We start from the raw sequence: 25,515 nt of genomic DNA, 5'->3' as shown, positions 1-25,515 counted from the left end.
CCCTTTACGTTGATCGATTTTTGATGCATCGATTAGATTATTTTCACTACTACATTACAATTTTAACTAACAGATGCATTTAATCCTACAGGATGGAACGGGTTTGGTGACGAATGAACGAATGTACTTTAATGTACAACTGAAAATCGAAACTCGCGTCGCCAACTCTGGGTGGAAAATAAAATTCCGTACAACAATGATTTGCGTAAAGCTTTACCTAATTAACAGCGATGCTAAAACCACGCCAAGTTCACCCAATCATTTGTGCTAGTTTCGCTTGCGTAACGGCCTTGTCTACTAAGTGTAGGGGAGTATATTTACACTCAATATTAATCTCAATTGTCACCCTGTGGACAGTGGCAACGGAACTGCGCGGAAGTAAAGCTGGACTGCTTCTGCCATAAGCACTGCTTCTCCAACCTGCCTTGCTACTTGCTGGCCTGGATATTTATTCGGATGCTGAAACGAAACATCCTACTAGAATGCTAACACGAGTGGTGAATGTATTATTTAAAGCTACGCAAAATAGAGGAGATCATTTAGGCGAACCGACTCATGTCATTCTTGTATCGACTTGCATGACTTTCTTTGAGGTTAAATTAGCTTCCCCGGGAATGGTACCACTTCCCGGACACATCACCAGAATGACATATAACATAAATGGGTAGACGAAACTGTTGCATACGGCGTGGACGCGATAGTTCCGGATGGATAGGTTATCAACTAGCATTGCCCTTTTGCAGGCGCGCTTCTTTCTCACTATCTTAAGTTATGTGGCGAAAATAATTCAATCCATTTAGTTATGCGTTAACGATTTCGTGAATGATGATCTCTAGAATAGTCGTATCATCAATTCCGTACAATTTGGTCTCTACGTATCAACGTCGGTAGTATCTCTGGGTGGAACGATACGCCATGATTTGTGGAATAACCTATAGCGCACACTCGTCCTACTCTCGAGCTGCAGTGCTTAATGTAACCGCTGACACAAACGACTACCGATGATGATCGCGCATTAAGAGCGTTACCCTTAACTATGTTTATTCCTACCAGGGCCCTAGGAACCGTGCATCTACGCGACTTACGGGGGAAAATGTGCATGCAACGCAAAAAAGATGCATCGTACCGGGAGAATACTTCATGATACTAATCTGTGAAGGTACCTCACACATACACTTCGTCTCACAATCGGCGATCACCAGCACTCCGTCTCCGCTCACCATCAACCGGGTGGTCCTCGTTGTCCTCATTGCTGCTGACACTGTCGTTCACCTCTGGGACGGGCAGTCGACGACTGCCAACCGAGGCGCCCGATGTATCTGCGTGCGTCGCAGCAGGCGACGAAACCTCCGCTCCGAGGACACTTTGGTGGTACGGCGGACCGTGATTGCGACCCTCTGGATACAGCAGCCCAACGTCACTGCCGCTCAAGTTCTGGATGATCGAGCTAATGTTCGTGCCAAGGCTTTGGCGTTTGATTGGCGTGATGTTGAGATTCTTCGGTGATTTTGGTTTTGTCGATTGTCCCGCCGCCGCACGATCGGTCCGATCGGTACCCGTGGATGCCACCGTCGCCGCTGCTACCGATGGCGGAAACGAACCCGGCATGTCCTGGCATGACGATGATGATCGGCCACCGTCAGGTGGTTCGAAGGGGGTTAGCGTTAGTGGTGTCGACTTAAATCTATGCAATTCCTTCATTACCTCGTACTGCGAGTCGGGTGCCAGGAAGATGTCGTGCAGGTTTTTGGTCGAGCGCCGGTGTGCCTCCTGGCTCTGTTCGTTCGAGGAGTACGGGTACGAGGCGATGAAGTTGCAACCGTTCGTCGGCCCATCGTGTTCCGGACGGATGTGGTTGGCATCGTTCGGTGAGGTTTGCTGTGACTGTTGATGCTTCCCGCTACCGATAGCGGGCGCACCGATCGACGGGAAGTTTGTACTGGGAGTGGCCGGTGACAGATCGGTATAGTCCGTCCGTTCGCCCGAATCCATCGAACACATGCTCTGGCGGGAGTGATCCTTTGGCAGCAGTGAGGATCGGGGCATTACCTGCGGCTTGTCACCCAGCCCGAGTACCGTCTGCGGGAACGGCTGCCGGCTACGGATCGATGTTTCGCGCTTGCCAAACCGTTGTGCAATGTATTCGTCCGCGGGGTCCTGTTGCAGCTGTTTCTCCTTTTTGCGTCTTTGGTTGGCGTCCTCGTAGTAGTTGTCATTCTTCACGGACATATTGCAGCAGCTGCTCACGTCTGCAAAGTACACCTCGGACTCTGTCGGTTCCAGCAACTTACCCGTGACCGCTGATGCTGCCTCCGCCTCGAGTGCCTCCACCGTCTGGAAGCCACTGTTTTCAATACCGACCGCGCTGGGCAGCTTCTGTCGGCGGTTTCTCGGCGGGTGGGGAACCAGCCCGGCTGGCATTACTTGCAAACCGTGCGGCGATCCTACCCGCCCGGAACACTCATCCGAACCACCATTGGGAGACGGTAAGATCGGTTCGTTGTACTCGTTCTCGGAGGTTTCGTGCGAACCGGGCGCACCCTGACTGGAGCCGAACACGTTTTGTACATTCACCCTGCCACTCGTTGGTTGGCTGTTGTTTGCTGGCCCAATGCTTTTTGCACCCGCTTCCACACGTTTCTTTGCTTTGCGCAACGGTAGCGTATTGGAAAACCGATCCCGCCCGGGACCGTCACTGTCCGACGGTGTGTTCTCGTAGTTTTCTTTCGTCTGAGGCTGCTTGTAGCCTCCAGTTTGCTGTCTAGTTTTGGAGCCATTGCCACTAACGTTGGAAACTCCGGACGATGCTCCGCCAACGATGCCATTGCCCATGCCACCGCGACCATAGTTGGAGGGTAGAGCCTGCTGTCCCGAACCGTTCGACATCGTCGTTTGACCGCTGACGTACTGCTGTGGTATACCGTGCACGTCCACACCCATCACCGAGTGTTGATGGCACTCCAAAATCGCAATACCGGCTCCGCCCGCATTTGACGGGCCAACCATGGACGAACCTGGGGCGGACATACCGCTCGGATCGATCAACGGTGGACCGCACTGTGCCGGATGTATGTACTGATAGCGTCCACGCCGGGCCGGACTGTTCGGATCACTGTACGGTGGCGGTGGTCCCCAGATACCGTACTGCTGGTCGATCACATTGTAGCGCGGTTGTACGGGATCACCCAGCAGCGTACCCGCACCCGGTACCATCGGTGCCACGCCGGCCCGATTCGAGAACCCGTACTGCGAATCGGGACTGTGCGGTGACAAGCGCTGCGATGCATCACTTCGCTGCCAGGGCATTCGTGGCCAGCTCCATCCCGGCATGCGTCTTCCGCTCGCGTTCAACCGAGCACCAGTACCCGGTTCCTCACCGCCCGGATTGGGCGAGTAGAAGTTACCGGCCTGTCCCGGCGTCCAGAAACGATTGTCTCCTTCCCACGGGTATGCCGAGGGTAGCACGTTGCGATGTGCATGGCACTGCTCGCAGCACCGACAATTGCCAGCGCGTCCGGCACCGCCTAACCCACCGCTGGACCCACTACCAAGCATTCCCGGTCCGGAAGGCAACACCGCTGACGGACCCTGCTGACCCGAATAAAGCGAACGGCACCGCAACTCCAGCTGCTCCCAGTACATCTTTTTACGCTCGTGGCTCAACAGCTGATACACGAGCATACAGCTAAACACGGCCACTAGCACCCCAGCCACGGAGAGACCAAACACGGCACGCAGACACGAGTACAGTGCACCGTGCACGACACCACAGTCCGACGTAGAGTCGAACACGAACCGCACACTGTCGTCCACGCCGGTTTCCGTCTGCTTGTCTGCGGTCACGGAATAGCAGGTACAGGTACGTGTTTTCTGAGTGTACTCACACTCACGCAGTACCTGCAGGCGGCTCATATGCAGGACGGTCGTTGTCACTGTCACCAAAGCGCAGGTAAGTGCCGACGCTAGTCCACACGCTCCGGACAATTTGATCTGCGAAGATGGCGTAACGTATGTGTATTAAAACAATAGGACTTACGAAGAAAGAGATCTATTCAGTGTTACGTACCAGGTAGCTGTACCGGTTACGTCGCCTCGCTAGGCTCATTATACAGATGCCCGTTAACATGAGCTGCAATAAAAGAAAAATATATGAATTAGAACCTCTCAAACATCACCGAAATGGAGGACGGTATCTCACCAGGGTAGCAGGCACGAACGTTGGCACAGTTTCGAAGTAACCCACAGTGCTGGTGTACGAACGAAGCAGGAAGTAAATGCCCAGAAAGAGTATGCCGAGCAGACTGGAGATGCCGCCACATATCAGACACCAGATGACGTACTTCCGTACGCCGGATGTTGAGGAAGCTGTCGGAAAAGAGAGAGCAGAAAGGTAAACTGTCAGTTTTCAAACGATTCACAGTGTTGGTGGCCAAAGTTTAGCTTCAGAATATTAACCCGCTGTTGCCGATGGTGGACGCGGCGGTTCCACCGGTGGTGGGGCCCAGGTGCACGTAGGCACACTGTACTGGACAACCTGCATGAACGGGTATCCGTGCATGGTTGGAGCGTGTTTTACGGTGGAACGACAATCAGCACACCCCTTCAGACGGGTGACTCCAGCTAACAAACCACTAGCAGTAGCAAAAACCACTACACACGCAATGCCTTCTATTATCCGCTTATCGGATCGGTTTGTAAACTCTTAACGTCAAACATTTGTTCCACTGCGTACCAGGGGTCTCGACAGAAGGAGTCTCGAAGGACACAAAATACTACACACTACATAAGACTACTATTGTTGCTGGATGTTGTACTATCTGTTATCTATGGCGGGCAACTATCACACTAGCTGTGGGGAGAACCGCTTGCTGCGTATCTCAAGTAATCCGCGCTGTTTATTGTACTGGTTGTTGTTGTTGCTGCAGGCGCACATTGTTGTACTATACAAAAACCATGTCCCTGCCTTATCGAACAGCATGGACATGCATTCCCTCCCTTGAAGCAGCGCCTTTTTCACGTTGAGTGTCACAACATGAAACACATTTTGCTCCCTTTTGCACTGCACTACTGGCTGTGTCGAAACACGGTCCGCACCCTGTTCCTTCTCTGTCTAAAGGACACTGGAACACCCACGACGTGCAAGAATCATCGTGCCATCCGCTGTTGGCGTGGGATTTGTGCACTACTCGTCCGACCGTAATGCGAAAGGATGGCACCGGACAGCCAGCCCACACTTCCGCACAGCTTCCCGCGTGAGCGTTGTTCGCAGTTTTGCCACAAACGTTCGAACTTTAGCAAGCCAGTTGCAAATAAAAACTGTTTACTTCCTTTCCGCGCAAAGGCGCACTGGCTACCCCGCACGCAAACCGAACAAACGCACATACACAGTTCACCAAACTTTTGACAGGCGAAATGAGTTTGCTGACTCGTGCTTCGTACTTGCGTAGTTCCCGCGTCCTACAGCGTTTGCCACCACGGTGGATGCTGTGGCATTTCACACGACGGTGCCTCTTCACCCTCTTAAGCATACCAATGCACATCTGGGCCCGTGCCAATGGTGAGAGCGAGATGCAACTGTTTGGGCGCGGGTTTTGGGGGTGGAGAGAGATTTCGCAGGACAGACTCCAGTGCGCAGGATCCGCCCGTCACGTGCCGAACAATGTCCTGGCGAACACGGACACGCGTTATACGGGCGTAACGCATCGAAGGGTTTAACAGCTTCAAAATGGCAGTTGGGGAATAGGTCGGCGAACTTATGGCACACATATCTGTCTTGAACACTTAGGCCGAGTGTTAAAAACTTGGTGACATATGACGGGTGGACGACTCTGCTACACCGTTCCAAGTTTCTCGCACACCTTTTGTAAACGTACTCTTCTTTGAGTGTTACAAAAGAACTCGAAAAATGAAGGGATCCTTTTGGTAGAGTTTCAAAAAACTTTCTACCACATCCATCCCACTTCCAGACTCGCCATATATGCCTAGGTCTGTTAGTCAAACACCTTCGTTTTCAATTTCATGGTCGCGTTCGATTCGTTACATCCGAACTTAGCTTGGAACTCCTCCATCAGCGGACAAATATCAATTCCCGCGAAGGGAGTTTCTACCACAGTTGCTCAGGTAACGCGGGCAACTCGTCAGTAAGGTCACGGAGGGCACAGCATAGGCAGGGGAGGGCGAAATTGTTTCAAATTATCCTACTTCCTAGACTACTGCCGAGTCATTCCCGGTACCAGCCGGGTGACTTCCTCGCTTACCCGTTTCCATGCGTTGCGCGGTGCGGGTTCTCGGTGCGGGCCGTGGCGGTAACGGTGGCCCCCGGTCATCTTCCGATATTTCCTCCTCCAGCTTGCTGATGTCCATGCCGGCCGTACCGTCACTGTACACCTCGATGTGATGACTGTGATGGCCACCGTGCCCATGGTGATGATGGTGATGATGATGGTGCGCATGATGGTTGTGATTGTTCGCATACTTCCGCTCGTCACCGAAGCGAACCGGCGAGTTCAGTCTTGAGCCATTGTGAGCACTACGAGAAAAGAAGGCAAAGGTAGTGTGCGGTTTAATCGGAGGGGAAAGTTGGCTGTGCGCGTGTAAGCGAATGCGCGAAGAAAGGCAAACGGAAATCAATCAAAACCACCGCGATCACGGATCGTGCGAGCTGACGAGCCCGAGTGACTTACAGTGAAATCTTCTTCGAGTCCATATTTACGTCCAAAACGCTGGAAGTATTCTCGTCGCAGGACCCGCCGGCACTGGAGTTGCCGCCGAGACGGGTCGGTTGTTTGGTATTATCACAGGAACTGGAGCTCGATGGCATGTAGTGGTGATGGTGTTGCTGCTGGTGCTGTTGATGATGGTGAGCGAGATGATGATGACCCGCTGATGGATGGTGTTGCTGCTGCTGCAGTACCGCTACACTGTTGTCACTGGTGTAATCAAGATCCGCCTCGGCTGTGGTGATGTTGTACGCAGGATCATGATGCAGATGATAACGATGCGGTTGACCCTGCGGTGGTTGCAACGCGTCACCGCCGTGACTGTTCGGCTGTTGCTGTACCGTCATCGTGCGTCTAGAGTCTACGTTTGCTTTACAATCGGCACATCGGGACAAAGCGACCCTTCACCAAAGACCTGATGGGGATTGGGGGATAGAAATGTGAACAGGGCATAAAAGTTTAAAAAAACAACATAAAACAACCCAAATTAAACTCACGACACCGATCGGACGAACAACTACGCGAGGAAACTGAATTATGCAACGCTATGGAACGAATGTTGTGGCTACACAAGCCTGCCTTTTAGGCGACCCATTTCCAACCGATGGGTCATTTGCAAAAGAGTAAAAACATGGCGGGTAAAGGGCACCAGATCGTCGCCGTGCATCGTGTTTGTCTGCTTTTGTTCGATTGTGTATACGATCGTTCATCGTGCGGTTGTAAAGTTCTCGTTTCATCGTTATTGTCATATTGGAGGTGAGTTTCTCGATCGCACAATATTGCTTAATGAATAAAAACCCGTGAAAACATCTCGACACATAGTCCTAGGGAAGGTTCACAACGGCTTATTTGTTAAGTTCTGTTTTTGGCACCTTTTTCACTGCTTATCAGCTTATGTGCAGCATGTTTGTAGGTCCACCCTGAGAGGATATTTAGGAACTGTTGGTAGTTAAAAGCTTAGGTAAAAGGGCAAGCTACCTGAAAACTGGACTTGACGGAATTGCTATATCTCTTGTGCCGCAGGTAGCCTAAATAGCAATCAGTTGTAAGTTATTTGGTACGGGAGTCAGTGTAAAAAGGCGTCCCTTACACTTTCCTGTGAGTGTCCTGGGTAACCTTTCCGTAAGGCGTCTTCACTACACTGGGATGGAACATCAGCTAAATACATTGCGAGAAGCATGAGACACCCTTACGGACTATTGTCCAAAACTTCATTCGCCATGCCGGCCATATCCAGCTGAACAACATCCGACCAGTGCTTATAGAGGTCGTTAAAGACTCTTTTACTTTGGAGTGTTTTATAGATGCCGTACACATTGTTAAGCTATTGCACAAGCGTTCGGATCGCGTTGCCGATCATCAATAGCGTGCCAATGCGCCGTGTACAGGTACGTAATTATGCCGGGGTGTGCCCTTGCATGCCGACAGCCGATGTTGACCAGTTTGGAGGGAGGTGTCATTCCTGCCGAGCGAAACTGGAAAGGTTCAGGTTCGGAAGCGGCCAGCCCGAACCAAGATGCCACAGTACACTGGCACGATGAAAATTACCATCATCCGGCTCACGGCCATCGACTAATACGTTGATCCGGATGGACGTTGACCGTTCGGTGATGAGAGGAAGCTCGAACTTGATCTGTACCGCGGTACCCGATCGCGATGAAATGTTGCACAGATCGCTTACAGGGTGGGAGCGTTTAAACAAGTTGATGAATGAGTGGATAATTCAATCAACAGAAATAAAATAAAACCGATTTTTACTCAAAGTAAATTGTAAAGTAGATGAAATAACCACTAAAATAAGTCTGCTTCATCGTTACAAAATATCGTTCTCCACAAGAAGACGCGTATTTCAAACTTTTCTTTAGCTGTTAAATACTTTTAACCACGTACCCGGCCGAACTTTTTTACAAGCCACCTTATTTTAGACCATTTTCATTCCTGTTTGATGTGATGTTAACGTTTTTTTTTTTCCTGCTAAATTTTTATTTCATTTTCCATGTCTTTGGTGACACTTTTACGTCGTTTTTCGCTGTTGCTTGGGACTTCCAACTGTCAATTGTCCATTGTTGCACTTTAATGTCCATTTTAATTGCATCTGCATGGTTTACACTCTGCAGGTTACAGTCGTTATTTTATGCGCTGCCAATTAACAAACAGACAGTAATTTATTTCGTTGAATAAAAAAAAATGTAACACAAAACGGGAATGTGCGCATCTTGAGTCTGCCCGTTCTTTGTTTTGCCCGTTTTGCGGCTTTGTAAACAAAAAAAAAATGTGTCAAACGCTTTTTGGTAAACCATTCCGTCACGGTTCCATAAATTAGCAGCTGTTATCAGCGTCGTAGCTAAATGCACTGCCAATTGTCGGATTATGTTCCAAAACGGACTGGCTGATAAGCACCCTACACGTATTAAAACGGCTTCTCTAATGTTTACGATCCGTCATCGCTGCACTTTTCCCATCGTGCGCTAGAGCGAAGGCATGCGAAGATGGCCCTATCGGCGACAAATAAATCAACCGGATCATGCCGTGTGTGCACTGTGTGTCCGATTGCAGAAAACATAATCGTAGCGGGTGTCCTGCCGAGTTGCCACTCTCGGTGCGATCGTAGATCATATCCAGGGATGTAGAACCTCTTTTTTTGCCGTGTTCAGGTTGAAGTGTTTGGAATACTTTACTTTCCATATCTAAATGATGATTATGATACAAACAATTTTTACCCAAAAGATCAAACAGACTTTTTAAGGATTTCGACAACATGAATAGAATCCTTCAATTTTTTTTATCTTATTAGTATTGAATATGTTTTTTGAAAATATTAATAAAAATACTGCAAAAAGTGTTAAGTTGAGTGAAACAACTGATTGTAAAAAAGCACTAATACCAACACTAACTCTTGATGTGACAATTCTTCTCAGATTTACACATCATCACCCGGTCTAACAGCAAGAATCGCCATGAGGCCAACGAACGAACGCATAACGTGTTCCACGCATCCCGCGCATCCACATGCATCTTCAATGCGTAACGTTTGTTGTGGTAATTTAACAAACCGGCTTCCTGCCATCCATCAAAAAAACGGCTGACGACTCGCACCGTTAAAAAACCGAAACATAGAGAGCAACTGCAACAGGCCCGGTGAATCTTCCGCTGTTGCCTCTGCTGCTCAGGTTTGACGCGCAAAACGAGACGCAAAGAACGAGATCTTTTTTCGCCAACAAATGCAGCAGGTCTTGGATGGTGTTTTGAGAGCGCTGATACCGGCTCCAGGTGAGCGTAATCCAATGACTTGAATAATTTGTATTTAAATGCATAAGAAATGTGATGTTTTTGATACCAAACTTAGACGAGAGCAACCAATATTTTCATCTTTCTAAACCATTTATTGCAGCTCAGTCTTGAACTAAGTCCCCCAAAGATCCTCCCATGCAACAACCAATGTGCACGGTATGATTTGCTCCACTGCACATACGAAACCCTTCCACCATTGCGTCGTGGTGCACCCGCGATCGGGTGCGATCGCACTACTCGCTTGGAATTATTTTCATATTTAAATGTGACGTTCCTGCACGTTCCACGCTGCGGCTGCGTGTTGGCACGACGGCGCAAACGCACCCGTGTATTCACGCCCCACCACGCACACTCGCGATCATGGGCGATCGACCTGGTTGCAGAACCTGGATGTAAGTAGTGCCGCGTCCTATCAAACCGGGTGGTGACGACGGACACCTCTGCTGGGCTAAAGTGGGATACAGAGGTGGATGTTTTTATATCGCTCATTATCCGGCTGGACTAACAGTTCTGATCGGTAATTACGCTCCCGGTATTCTCGGTCTCGTTATGTAAGTCAAGAACTCGATAAGTCTGGATGGAGGCAAAAAAACACACAGCTGGCCTGCAGCGAGACAGTTCCGAAAATGGAGGTGTAACGACGGCTACTCGCAACAATGTGCTGGTGGGAAATTAATTTAAAAAAAAACAGCACTAATTTCACACAACGTCGTACTGCTAGGGGGTAGCAACCGCAAGAAAATCAACCACATGCCACAATTGTTGTGATCATTAAATGCAATTGTGCGGATAAGTAGCGTAGAGTTCTCGGGATGTTGCTGGCACTGCAACGCGATAGAACAGTCGCGTACTGCCTTCACAAACTAACTCCACCGACAGAAAAACGGGAAAACGATTGCGAACAATGTGTGGTTTTTCATTCAAATATCATATAAAACAAACTGACCAGCTGCTTGTTGGTAGCAAAAACGAAAAAAACGAACTTAAAGAACGATCCTCTGCCTCTGAAGGACATCGGGGTGCACTGCACGCAACGGCTCCCCACGTAATGATCATCATTACAGGTAGCATAACTGACGCATCATATCTTCATCGGCAATCTTTCCCTGCTGGTCATGCTAGTTATGCCGCCCATTTAGGCATTGTTTTCCACTGCTCTTATCCATAATTGCATCAAGCAGCCTTTAATTTGTGGTTTTATAAGACGACCAACGTCGATCAGCAGCAGGATCGCCCTGTAAACATAACATTGCAATCGCTTACAGAAAGCTTATGGGGCGTCGTACAGACGTTTAATAATTAAAATTTTCCACCCAGACATGCATCCGACCAGTGCTGCACGCTCTAATATTGGGGTAGATCACGGGATAAGTCAGTTTTTTGTATGCGTTTTGACGTTTCCAGGCTTATAAGCTTACAGCTTCCCATACAAACTGCCAAGCCAGATAAGCCTGGGAATCGATGGTTAGATTGTTTTGCTTATGAAAGTGCTCGACAGCTGCTCGACAAATATCAAAACAAAGCATTTTTCTAGCAGGTTTAAACTAGGTTAGGCCATATTTCCCATAGGCTTAGGATGTTAAAAAAGGAAAAAAAAAAATACATAAATACGCATAATTAATAATTTTTTTTTAATTTCTGGTGTTCTGGTGTTTAACAATAATTATTTTTATAAAAAAATCAGTTAAAAAAAATTTATCAAAAAAGGTAAATTATTATTTCAATTTACTTGCAGTTTTCCAGTTCACAGTTTATAAAGTCTAAACATCACTTAAATATTGCCTTGAAAATAACACGAAACATAAATTATGCTTTGAAACTGAACCGAAGTTTGCGTCCTCCGATTATTTCTCTCGATTATAGCATACAGATGAACATACCGTTTGTTGTTGCGTTGTGATGCGCAAGCTCATTTAATTTAGCTCACCCTCGTAGCTTCTATCCTTTTAAAAAATATGGTGATGTATTACTTTCTACTTCATGGAACTGTTTCGTGAATTTATACATTTTTACCGTTTGATGTCAAACTTCAACAACACGGAACCCAAACTAAGCGATCTAGAGTAACTAACATTTTGTAGTCCTTTACTTTAATTAAACCCGTTGCGGTTTACCGTTGTACATGGAATTTTATATAAAAGACCCTGGCATTCTGTTAGATTCGAGATTCACCGACTGCTTTAAAATTAAGCATGTGCTGTTAAGAATAAACAGAGATCTTAATTACCTGCACCATTTGGAATGTCAGTTTTGGAAAATGGGATGCTTGAGAGTGCTATGTATCAATGCTATGTGATGCTATGCTATGTAATGTATCAATTATCGAAAATTTCAAATCTATGCTTAACACGTTAGTTGCCGGGTATTTTCTTGAAAGTCAGTCATTTGATTTACATATAACTTATATACTTTTGGCTATCAAACATAATAGCCATAGCTACCAACGTGTTTAACAATACATTAACAACCTAATTGCTTTTACTTACATGTTGTCGCTAGGATCACGAAAAGGATGTTTCTTTAATCACAGTATTTAAACGAATGAGAACGAAAGAGCGAATGAGATATAATCCTTTGATTTTTTTTTAACATGTGGCGTGACGGGTGACGGGTTAGTTGTCAGCATCGGATTGAATTCTTGAGTTCTTCGCTCGACTCAACAATTGATAATTTTTTTAGTTGAATGTGTTTTTTTAATGTTGAAATAAAGGAATTTCATCCTTTATAAATCACATAAAATTGTTTTTGACTCACGATACTTGAGGAAATTTCTTAGCTTGTATTTACGTATTCCCATAAGTATGAGTATAAAAAACGGTTTGAACATGCTTGAACCAATCTTTTGAAAGACATGTAAATACCGAGTAGGATTAATATGCTCATAAAGGTTTTTGAACCGGCTTTTCTTGTTGAGACGGCTCAATTGACTGAGATATAAATAAGGTTAATTATTATAAGTATCTATGTATATAAAAAATGTAGATACAATTTTAAACTAAAATAAAAAAAAATATCCTGAAAATCTCGGTACAGAATACCTAATGTCATTCTTTATGTCAAAAATCTATGTCCATATGTGATTGATGCAACCCGTTACCGATTCGCCGCTCGAAATCTGCTCGATTATTTGACACATACCGGCTTAAGCTTAAGCTTTCTAACTTTTGGGATGATCTACCTCATTTACGGTTAATTTTCCGACCCATTTGGGGCGTGTGTGACCAACAGCCAGACAGTGACAGTCTGTTTTCCTGGTTGCAGCTATTTTAAATATGCGTTCAAATCTGGTACATGTGTTTTTGATTTACTCCGAGTACCGAGACGGCCAGATGGTTTTTTTGTGTGTGTGTGTTAAGTGGTCCCTTTTAGGACCCTTTATCCTCCACGGGTATGCACCCAACCAGGCAGCATTCTTATCGCAACGCATTAACAGAATTGATTTGAGCGGACGAGATTGAGTGAAAATGCCACTTCCTACGACTGCTGGCAGATGGCATATATGGCTACAAGCGTCGACATCGTTAGAATGACAGAATTATTCGAGAGACTTTGCTAGGAGAAGGCTAACCGAGGCACAGGATTTATTTGAGAATGTACATTTAAAAGGACTGTCCCACATGCACTCAAATCGATCTAATGGAAGGGAGTTTAATGTAGTAACTTTGGGTTAGATCAAATTCCATTTGAATCCGGGCTTTCGTAAGAAGAGCAGACCATCCAGATTCATGTTTAACAATACCGCTGATATGATCTTCAGGAGAGTTGGTCAAATGATTAGTTCTTTATGAACTTGAGCGAACCGGTTCGTTCTTTATGAAGAACTGAACGAACGGTACAGATCGTTCTTTTGTCTCTCATACTATATCTCGTTCATAGCGTTCCCTCATCTTTGGCGAAATTGTGCGACTTCGATTGCAACTACTGCTGATGAAAACTGATAAACAATATCAGTTTAAGCCGTGTTATCCTCTTGTTAACGTAATGCATGTATCTAAACGTGCTAGATTCGGGGTAATAGATAAATTATCGCTATATAAAACACCCATCCACCGAGGGAAAAACCAGTCTTGTAAGCAATCTTTCCCACGTTGTCTTCGTCGAGATGTGGTGCCTCTTGGTACAAATTATTCGTCCACGTACAGCATCCAAACCGACAGGCCATGACGGACGGACCTCCGTCAACTTCACGGGTGTCCTTCCGGGAGTGCATCCGTACGTGATCGTCACAATAATAATGGTTGGGTCACATGTAGCCGCAGCCGTAAAGCATATCACCGAAACGCAATCAATGAGCGGGAGAAAAAGGATCACACAAAAATAAAAGGAATCGCTTCGCCTCACCCCACGAACCCGGCCCGGCCGCTGTCAAACGCATCCGAAATGCCTGAAAGTACCTGAAGATGATGCTGTCCAGTCCCGCTGAATGCAATAAATAACTGCACATTCTTCACACGGGGTCCCGATCCCAACGCCCGGTTACGTCGGGAACCAGATTCCGAAACAGCATGTGCATGCTGCACCGAAAATGTCAGTTAACTAATAGCAGCAGCAGCAGCACAAAAAAAAACTGGAACTGGAATTCCACCCCGGACCAGCTTCCCGAGACCGGGACGACAACCGGGGCCCATATGAATCGATCGCTCGTCGGGTCATCATCCTTACCGTGTTCGAGTTTTGAGTTGTACTGTTGTTTTGTTGTTTGAGGGTTTGCCTTTTTTTTTGTTTTGCTGTGTGTAGTATTTTATTTCCCACTTTCGTCAACTTTTCGATGACTATCCGTTCGGTGCGTTTGCTTTCACCAAAAACTGCAATCCATGGCTCGATGCGTGGAAGGAACCTGTTGCGCGTTGGGTTGGCTTTATGAAAAGGAACACTTCGAGAATGGAGAATAACTACCACATGCTAAAGAATTGCTGTATGGTCGAGCCATTATTCACGATCATCACTGGGAGATGACACTCTCTTGTTCACATCACTTAGTAACAACAAGTACACTTTGCGTTTTCTGGGAAATTTGGGATTTTGTGCGAGGGGACATCACTATTTTAATGCTTTCTGGCGGGCCTTTTTACATGAAATTTCACACTGACTGCACCCAAACAAATGATGCTGTAAAACGCCCGGAGCGTCCATCCTTGCTTGAAAGGTTTCTCAGGTAGCGCTGGCACCGAAAGATGCTGCCCAAACAAAGATGCCGAACTTGCCGACTCGCTGGTATGTGTGTGGTGTGTTTTATTGTTTTTTGTTGTGTCTGTTGTGTTTTCCTCATAGGTTCGGAATAGGTTCGCCATCCACCATGATTGAGTGGGCCTTAACCGACACTGACATTCCTGACGTCCGGTGTGAAGCAGAAAGGATAAGGAGAGAATCGGGAAAAAGAAACACGATTCTCAAACTTTTAATGCGCGACGATTGCCTGAATGGTGCTGGTTTGATCGAAAGATCGACAATAGCCACACACCACAACGACCGGGTGAAGGTACAGAAATTGAAGCCATACGAATCATAAGCCAGGAATCGTTTCATTTAACATTCTACGACTTTCACTGAATGGAGCAGTAAAAGATGAGCGCCGATCAGCACCGGGAGTTCTCCGGTGGAAGAACTGGTCCAGTTAATAGCCACTAACGGTATCGCCTGGATCGTCTGGACCGGTGTGCCAGCTATTAGTTTATGGACATGACACCACACTTCTCTTAATTAGCTGATTTAATTTAGATCGAGAACAATGTACACGAATTCCACTGCGATGGAAAGGAGCTGGAACTGTTGTTGACTAGGTACGGGGCGATTTCGATGCGTCTCGCCCATGACTGTGTAAACGGACAGCAGCAGGATTGGTGAGGCTTAATTAAACTACAAAACACGACATTTGCTGAAACCAACGCTGCACTCGGACCACTTAAGGAATCGCACAACACCCCACGCAATTGGCAGCGCCATCAACTGCAAGCTGCCGTTGTGACCAAGAACACAGGCTGCTATTTCGCCAGATGTTAGGATTGTAGGGGAATGTTGACGGTCGGTTTGTTTTTTTTTTTTTTGCAATGCTTCATACAAATAACTTTCGAAAATTCACTCACTCAATATTTCAACGCCACGCAGGAAAGACACATTACACACCAACGCTCTAAAAACTGGAGCAGGCAGGGTGTTCTCAGGATATATAGGTGGTATACCGTGGAAGTTTGGTTTTCTAACCTCTTTTCTGTGAGTAGAAACCTGCGACACAGCACAACACGGCTTTACACAGCACCCGTCGAAGAAACAAAGTCGGCCCGATCGAAGCACGCGTACTTTTTCAACTGAAAACTGGTTTTTTGAAACAAACACACTTCAGCGCATAAAACATTCCAAAACGGCATCTCCGCTCTCTCTGGCTGCTTCTCGTTCTCGCTCTTTCTATTTCTCTCTCATGTGCACACACACACCCAAAGCAGCTTTCTGTCGCATTTTACACATTATGATTATACGGTGCCGATTCGCTTTCTCGCATGCTGCGGGTGTAGAATGGACCCGTAGCATACACCAACACACACGCGGCCACTTTACTCACCCTTAAGGTTATACATTCATTATGCTCCGAGCAAGACACCGTACAAAAGTGTGTGTATATGTGTGTGAGAGAGAAAGAGAGCGAACGTGATCTTTCTCTTGCAAATTGGCAAACGATCCTCAACATTCAGGGATTGTCAAGTAGTGAAGCGTTTGATAAAATTTTATGCTAGACGAAAACTCATTGCAGTTTGAAATTGTTTTGAAATTGTTTGAACTTGATATTGAGCTTGGGAAGTGCAGTGTCGTAGACCAACTGCTCATGTTGATAAGTTCTATTCAGCTGTGTTTGATTTATTTTATGAACCAACCGGAAAATAAACTCAACGAGCATATGAGCCAATAGAAAAGAAAAGAAACTGGAGATTTATAATGTTCAGTCGGTGGAAAAAGAAATAAAACCTGTTAATTAAATAAAACTAACGCTAGCAATGTACACATTTTTTTTCTAACGAAAATCCAAAAAGTAAAACACAATTTAAAAAAAATGTCTTCTCCTTCTCCTCATTTAAATTTATACTTACAGCTCATAAAAGAAGCAAAACTACTCCATTGCTATCAACTCGCCGATACTCGTTTTCTTTGATACCATCTTTGCAATCTTGTGTCTCTTGAACAAAATCCTGTAATCCGTTGTAACTTTTACGATCTTTCCAATCTTTGTCTACTTTAGATTAAGGGAAGTGTACGTTTATACTGTAAACTAAAATACTTAGCGATTTACAAATTTTACGAACCCTGCATCAGTTTCCCTGGCTCTCTCTCTCTCTCTCTCTCTCTCTCTCTCTCTCTGTTGCTACGTACTGTTTATCTCATTACTATTGTTCTCCTTTTCATTTCATGATCACCAGGATCTACGAAAAACGATTAAGCATCGATCGTTTCACTTTACCATCCCTTCTCATCGCTTTCATCACTCCACAACTCTGTCGCGCAAAAGATGTTGCCTAAATTGTTCACATCATGGCCCCATTGAACAACAAACGCAACAGAGAGGGAAAAATACAAGTCGGCAAATCGTTTTTGATCGTGCATGCGTTATATCGAGTTGACCGGGGTTGTTAGCTGGTGGTGTTGATGATCACTTTGGATATCGAAAGACAACGAAGCGATTGGAGTGACCGGTGGATTAGGTTCTGCATTTATCTGGTAAAAGAAAATTTGGCATTAAGTAAATCGATCATTGTGTCCGTATGATCTTATGATCGTGCTTAATTTCAATCGGATATGTTACATAATTATTCATTCCTGTAAAATTATCTCCACTAGGGACCTTCGCTAGGGAGATAGGAGATCGTCTTTCTATTACGTTTTCTTCCACGATGCTGCTGAAGTAGGTGGTGAAACCGTATTTTATTTTCCTCCCTTCTCTTATATTATTCTCAAGTTCCTTCGTACTCCACTTCCATCTTTTCGTCCGCAACCACCCATCAGTTACAGTTCTCAACATCCTATCCATTTACCGCCCTGAGGCTCGTGTTCCTTTACGGCCCATTTTTCGAGATGCCTCACTTTCGTAATCCATGTTTCTTTGCGACTTGCTCGCATTGAGCGCGTTTGCATAAGGAGTTTACCATACTTTTGCTCTCCGTTGTTGTAGTTGTTCTTGAAATCCCCGCAAATCCGTCTTCACCTGTACATTATCTACGGTCTTCTGCCGCTCTTTCAGCGCATAATTGGGAACGAAGCACAAAACCCACACTGAGTGACTGAGTGTGGATGTAGCCAAAAGGAGATGGAAGATCAATTTTTCCATCACAGGACCACCACGCGGATCAATGGGAATGTTTTTTTTTTCTCGTTGATGAAGTTTTTTCAACGCAATTTCATTCAATCTTACTTCCGTTGGTACCGGTTAGGAAAGATGTTTATGAACGAGTACCAAAACTCCGGGGACCCTCATACGCTCGCAATGTGCATGCAAAGTTTGGTTAATGTTTCCTCTTGTTAAAACGAGTGCTTAGCAAATGCTTTGACGCGAACAACCGAATTATCTTATGCGTTGCTGTGTAGAACAAACTCCCCGCGACACAACATAAAGCTGTGGCAAGCGAAAGTTTTCACACAGCTTTGTACTTAATGGGTGTCGGTTGCTGACTGCGTTTCCATTTACGTTCCACAGCACATTCGAGCTGATTAATGATCACATAATTAGATCGACAGCCACTCGAATCTGGTCGCTCATGTAACCGTACGCTGCCATTAACCGGGCGAACTTGACAGCTAATTTCCTTTGCTAAATGAAAGGTAGCTTTTTGCTAGCCACAAAAGGTCATCCAATGCGAAGCTTTTCGCCCGCCCATTTCCAAAACTAATCGAAAAGATGATCCAGTTCCCGAGCGACGCTCTGAGAAGATTGGGATTAGTGATCTTTTTTTTTGTCCACAGTCTCTGCTTGCAGTGCTTCCGTGTGCACACGAAGCAGGACCATTGCCGTACGGTTCCTTATGGGTCTTAGATCGCGGTCAATGTAGGTAATTCGATACCCCATGCGTGACTGACCTTTCCGCAAAGACTCTTTTTCGCAGTGCAGTAACTAAGAGGGATTTAAATTTCGGCAAAGATTAAAAGCAAGTCCGCCTGGACAGGGTTTGCCATACAGCCAAGTTGATGAAAACACGAAATCGCAAGACATACACAGAATAATTTGAACATGACTTCGACATTGAACAGGATTTGAATTTCTTTACGAGCTTCATATATTGCTCTAGCCAGAAAAAAGCGGCACAAACGACTTGCATGGGAGTTTTATCCGACCGCTATCCGATATCCTTTTATACGTCGAGAATCGACATCATAAAGAACCAAACGAAAAGCCGATATAATTTAAAATCAGGAAGCTGGGAGTCCACAAAGTTATGTCCAAAAAGTCGGTTAAGTCCAAAAAGAAACCATTATTGGATCAAACTCCCTTATGTTATAGTGCGCCGTCCTGCTGGAACACGAATTGTTCAGCTCCACAGAGGTTTCGAAAACTGAAACAACAACAACCTGCACTAAAAACTAAGTGTTAGAGTATACTGCGTTCAGTTTGGCGTTGTTTTGTTTTAAGAATACCAAAGGGAAGTGTCCGTTTTTAGAGATGGCCCCCGAAATCCACTTAGACTATGCATTAGGGATGCGTGGGATGTTTATATTTGGTTCAGGAATGTTGTCTCCATATTGGAGTCTGTTCCTGGTTATGCTGTACACCATATGACTGCTGCTAAATTAACAGTATCAGAAAGTTGACACCATGCGCATTTAAAGCAAATATGTGTAATTAAAACGGACAACAAGAACTTGGGACAAAAATAATGACATGTCCTTGACAATGCTAATGTGTATTCGAACTTATTGAACTCGCCGTACGTAACCAACATAGAAAACCCTGTGATTTAAAATGACTGAAAATACAAATATGAAGTCGAACCCCTAACGAAGAATTGATCCTCAAAGTAAATAGCTAAATTGAAATTTTCAAAAGTTTTGCTATTCGTCTTTTAAAAATAGCTTGCCAAGCCCTGCATTAGGGCAAAGAAGCTATCGTCGTACTGCGGGTATAAATGTTCACCATCCATCCAAAATGCGTTAGCCGGATAATTCGAGGGAGGATTAATGATCCTCTGATGTTCTTTGTACAAGCAGCATAATGAGCATTCCCTCATAAAAGGGGAGATGTAAACCCCTACAACCCATACAGAATGTTGGACTTACTTACTTCCCATACTTATCATGGAAGATGTTTAAATTTTGCCCTACTCACACTTTACTTAATCCGGACTGAAGATCCTCTGTCAGTCCTAGTGAGGGTAAGAGGATTTCAATATAGCTGACTGAGTAACTAATTACACGAGTAATAAAACCAATAAAGAGTAAAATCGTCAAACCGTTGTTAGTCAACAATATTACGCGCATAAGGTTTGCTTTTATTCATTCGATTTGACCCAGGAGCGGATTGTTTCTATCTTCTTACACACTAAGGTATGATTAAACTTGGGTTGTTGTTTTTTTTATATTCATTTTAATTTTTTTTTCACCCCCCCAAAAGTTCGGTTTTGCTGGTGATCAATCGTTTTTTTTTCAATTTTGTTCTATTTTTTGGAATAAAATTTGTCTCATCATTATTGAATATTCAACCGAAGCCACACTGTGTGCTAGTACTGTATACTGTGTCAAATGCTGATAATAGTTTCAATTGATCTTTCCCCGTTGCAATCCCCGTTGCAATCCCCGTTCCAATACCTTTACATCGTCGGATACAGGATGTCGTGTGTGATTTAGGTTGATATAAGTAGTTTCTTACTTTTTTTTCTTTACAACGCATCGTAAGCGGACAATTGCATAATGCATAACGAGAAAACACTTTTCTGTTGGCGCTACTACTTCTTTACGTTAAATCATTTTACACTTTATTCAGTTTAGGTAGGTTCAAATAGCTGCAATCTGACCTGCCGGTAGCATGCTTGTCTGATTATCGTTGTTTATCGTCGCAATACTGCGTAAGTTGGAATTGCTCTATTTGCATAGTTTTCTTTCTTTTTATTATCTTCATTCGTTTGATGAACACCAAACTGTGCAAATACTAAAGTAATATTGCAAAAAAAGGTGGATATCCAATTTATAAATATAACACTTTAACAACAGATAAGCACCGGAAGGAAGTATGAGTCATAAAATATGAAAACAAAACTCCATGAAATATAAACAGATAATAAAATCGTAAAAAAAATCAACATTAGTAAACATTGTAACGAATAATTCTTAATAACAAGCAGAATTATTATGTGTGCCGTTTCGAGCTTTACTCTTGCCATTATCGAACCCTTTAAACGCTGTAAGGTAAAAGTTGTCTTCAGAATTTGGCTGCCTACAAACCAAATGGTAAATCATATCTTCTATCTTTACAATAGCACTCGCGGATACAATTCTTCCTTTCTCCCCACTTTCCATGTTATGCTTTTGTGTAATTGTACGATTGTTGTTTTTTTTCCTCTGCTTTCTATCTTTTAAATCATGTGTGTTCACTAGCCCAGTGTTTTGTTACCTTTTTTAAATTTTTATCCCTCTCCAGCTAATATAATTCCCGAACGAGGAATAGCGTCTATCAACCATACTGTTTTCATTTCTTTTTGTAATGTTTCGCCGTTGGGTTTTGTTATTTTTTGTTTGTTCGTTTTTAATTTGCTCATAAACATTTCATCTACAGCAAGTTAACACACACACACAAACACACGTACACGATCATCAGTGTTGCGTGGTTTTGCAGTACATCCATCGATTGCTCTATCTATTAGTTATAATTGATAAACTCCATCCAATGAAGTACTCTAGAGACAGGATGTTATCGAGAGGTTTTAATTTCACTATTAAAGTTCTGTTCTGTTTTCTTTTTGTCTTGTATGGTATTTGGTTTGATGGTAATGTTTAGCTTTCACACACGAAGTCAATGCTTTTTTTAGTTTTGTTATTTTGCTGTAGCTTTTGCTTTTTGTTACATTTATTTCAAATGCACCAAATTTATCAATGTGTTTTATTTCTTTTGTTTTCTTTTTGTGTTTAATTTTGCATGCTAAGTAAAGCACCACATAGAATCCAGTGGTAAATTCTGTTGACAATTGCACTTATTTTGTACGGTAATTAGTTTTGTAATAAGACAAAAATCCCAAAAACAAACTGAAGTCACCGATTGTGATTAGAGAAAATGCGTTTGCAAGAGCGTCTAGTTGTGGCCAGAAGATGCTCGTATCTATCAGAAATAAGAACATGGTTACACACTTTTAATCAACATCAAACATGAGTCAAACATGAGTTACTAGTTGTGTCTCATAAATCTATTGACAAGAGTAGTTCATATGAACTCTTCATTAAAGAGTCATTCAAATCATGGTCGATTCTCAATTTTTTTTACGAATCCTCACAGTTCCGTGAATTTTTAAAAACTGTTCAATCCTGAAAGTTTCATCAACCCCAAACATTCAACAGTCCTCGAATAAAATGATAATTCTTTGAAAATTAATAAATCATTCATGAATCGAAGATCTTTCAGAATTCTTGTATATTCAAGGAATCATAAATGCTGCTAATAGATGTTGAGAGTCATTCATTCGGTATAAAAAGAAATTTAGTTATATGAAACTCAAGCTGATTCACCCACCACCAATGATGATGGTTCCCAGCTGCGATTAAAAAAAGCCAGGAAAAGCTTGAATGGTTTGACACCTTCAAAGGTGGATAATTCAAGAAACTTGTCAAGAAAACCTTCAGCAGTGCCTAGTAACTACGATATGGCACACATCAAGATGTAGTTAAATATTATATCTCATTTGGCGAATACCAAAAGGAGCGAGCCACCTTCCACAAAAATAGTGTATCCCTCAAACATTCACAGCTTCTTCCTTTGAGTGTTCAAGATCACGTCTATACTGTATTGCGAAACAATTCATCCTATGCCACCAGATTCTATGTGGCGCTTTCTTCAGTTCACTGGTAGCACCAGGAAGTGCGGTGCAGTCTGTCATAGTGCCATGTTTGGAATGCTAATTTCATCGATGGTTTTGAATCGATTTTCTAATTTATTACTGTAACGCTTTTGTTTGATTTTCAGCATACGTTAAGCAATGTTGTTTTTTTTTTGTTTGTTGTACAGAGCAATGTTTACTATTCTTTGGGAAACTACAAATCGTCGGGATCGGTGAAGCTTTACTTACATAGATAGCTAGTGAAGGGAGATAATTGGAAATTCATTTGTCATAACATTGTGTTGATTCGTTACTTTATAATTGTTGTTAAGTAGTGTTTTATATAGTGTCACATTTCCTGCTCTATATGAATATTCAACCGATGGTCACGAAATGATACCACATTTTACTGCCACCAGATGCAAAAGAACATGGATGTCGAAGGTACACAGGCGAAAGTGTACCAACGTTTAATTGCCGTCACTGTAAACATTGTGTCGTACAACTAAATTGAAAAACACCTGCATCGTAGCAATCTTTGTTCTGATGCGGAACGGTGTTGGTTGCGAGCATGGTTAGAATACATACAGATTTTGCTTCCACACGTAGGATAGATAGTACATTCAGAAAGTAAAATACAACATCCGAAGGTTTCGTTCCGAAACATACCTAATTCACCCCGTTAACATTCTCCCATTTGATTTTAGTCGTGAATTTTAGAATACTGGGAAAAGCATTGGCGCCATGCGGCTGCCAGGGTCGCAACGATTGTTATCATATGTCCGCTACTTGTAACTGATAATCATAATGATAATTGTAATAAAAGCAATAGTATCACACAACTTTTAACGCTTACACGGGATACTCCACTGGATGGACAGTTGGTAACGGTTGGTAGCTCTACACACTAACACAGGCCACCCTCGTCCTCATCATCACCAGCCGGACCCGCCGATGGTTTGGCGGTAGTCTTACAAGTAGAATGAAAATACGTATAACGCAATGTTAAAAAGGGAACATTGACAGAAGTATTTGCCATTGTTTACTTACATCGCCCGACGCACCACTGTTGGGGGAAACATAAGAGGCTGCCGCATTTTCGATGACATTCGCTTTCGGTGCGATGGAAACACCCTTGGGAAGCGGTAAATCGCGGGCCAATCTTGCGTACTCCACATCCATGTGCCGGATGAAAGGTGAGGAGAGCGCTCGTTGCGCTAGTTCCGGATCCTCATCATCGTATGCCTGTGGGGAGAATGGGACAAGTTTGAGCAAAGCCACACGGTCACAAAGTGGATGGTACACACTAACCTGCAGCAACGATTCCAACGTTTGGACTTCTGCAGCATCGCAACAGTTACCCCATTCCTTGAAGGCTTTCTCAGCGGCAACATAATCCCCGCGGGCAAGCTGTACAAGCACCAATGCCACGGCTAGCCGCCCAATGGCGCCATCCGATCCGACTTGCTGATGCAGTCCGATCTCGCGCCTAATAGCATCTGCGGCCTGATCATACATACCGAGCTTAACCATAATTCGTGCCACTTTGCTAGCATACTCTGCGCCTTGGCGGGTCGAGTCCTCAATCTATGGGGCATGAAAACGCATATAAGAAATCGAAACTAACAACGAAAATCCGCTTGTAGTCTACGCACCGTAACAACATCGACTGCCTGCTTGTACAGCTGTAGCGCATCCTCCGGGTGCGTTTGTTCCAGTATCTTAGCCGCCTTATCCAATACAGTCGCGCCTGATTCCGGCGAACCGTGTTGCTGGTAGAGATTACACGACCGCTCGGCCAGCTTACGTATATCACCGAGGTTATTCATTTCTTTGCATATCAGTATAGCTTGATCGAGACACTTGGCTGCGTGAAACAGGGCGCGATTCTGACGATGACAGTCGGAAGATTTCATCAAGCAGTCACGACACTGGTCCAACGACTTTGCGTTCCGAAAGCAGGTGGCTATAACGAAATATGCGCAAAAATGCGATAAACACAATTGTCCTTCGACGACATGGAATGTGCAAATGTTCACCTGCTTTGTTATATTCTTCAGCGGCATTATCGTAATCCGGTCTCCATTTTAGCAGCGACGTTTTCAAGCTAGTTGAAAATTGTGGATGAAAGTAAAGATAATAAAACAAAAAAAGTAAACATCGTCTGTGAATATGCTTCCATCATTGCATTGGATGTACCATTTTTCAGCTTGTCGGATATGTTCCTGAGCTTCTTCAATTTTGCTCGACATGTTTGCACCTCAATTCCGGGATCAATGAGATGATTTGATAACGTAGAGACCAATGCAAGATTATTGCTACTGTTGGTACTGTTTTTCTCGGAACCCACCCCCAGCTGAGTAGATACTTCCGGACTGTCCGAAAAACCCGATTGCTATGAATTACAAACACGTAGCACAATGCTCGGCGAAACAGTACGATGGACGGCTAAAAATTTGCACCGAAAACACCACAAAATCGTCAAGAGATCACTGGGAAAGTCCCTCAAA

The 25,515-nt window shown here is 44.3% G+C and overlaps 2 protein-coding genes across 2 annotated transcripts; both read right to left on the bottom strand.

Moving 5' to 3' along the window:
• Positions 1-1,182: 1,182 nt before the first annotated feature.
• On the bottom strand, positions 1,183-7,066 carry LOC128711417 (uncharacterized). Its single transcript, XM_053806289.1, has 5 exons — positions 6,684-7,066; positions 6,258-6,529; positions 4,199-4,365; positions 4,067-4,129; positions 1,183-3,990 (listed from the first exon to the last, which is right to left on the bottom strand). Exons 1-5 carry the CDS (start codon positions 7,064-7,066, stop codon positions 1,183-1,185), a joined length of 3,693 nt encoding a protein of 1,230 aa, XP_053662264.1.
• A 16,846-nt stretch (positions 7,067-23,912) lies between these two features.
• On the bottom strand, positions 23,913-25,257 carry LOC128712248 (gamma-soluble NSF attachment protein). Its single transcript, XM_053807144.1, has 6 exons — positions 25,205-25,257; positions 25,045-25,112; positions 24,661-24,971; positions 24,317-24,592; positions 24,056-24,250; positions 23,913-23,975 (listed from the first exon to the last, which is right to left on the bottom strand). Exons 1-6 carry the CDS (start codon positions 25,255-25,257, stop codon positions 23,913-23,915), a joined length of 966 nt encoding a protein of 321 aa, XP_053663119.1.
• Positions 25,258-25,515: the final 258 nt, after the last annotated feature.

The sequence above is a fragment of the Anopheles marshallii genome, chromosome 3, assembly GCF_943734725.1.
Source record: "Anopheles marshallii chromosome 3, idAnoMarsDA_429_01, whole genome shotgun sequence".
Lineage (NCBI taxonomy): Eukaryota > Metazoa > Arthropoda > Insecta > Diptera > Culicidae > Anopheles > Anopheles marshallii.
Note: the sequence above shows the minus strand (reverse complement) of the source record. Positions and strands in the feature narration are given on the sequence as shown.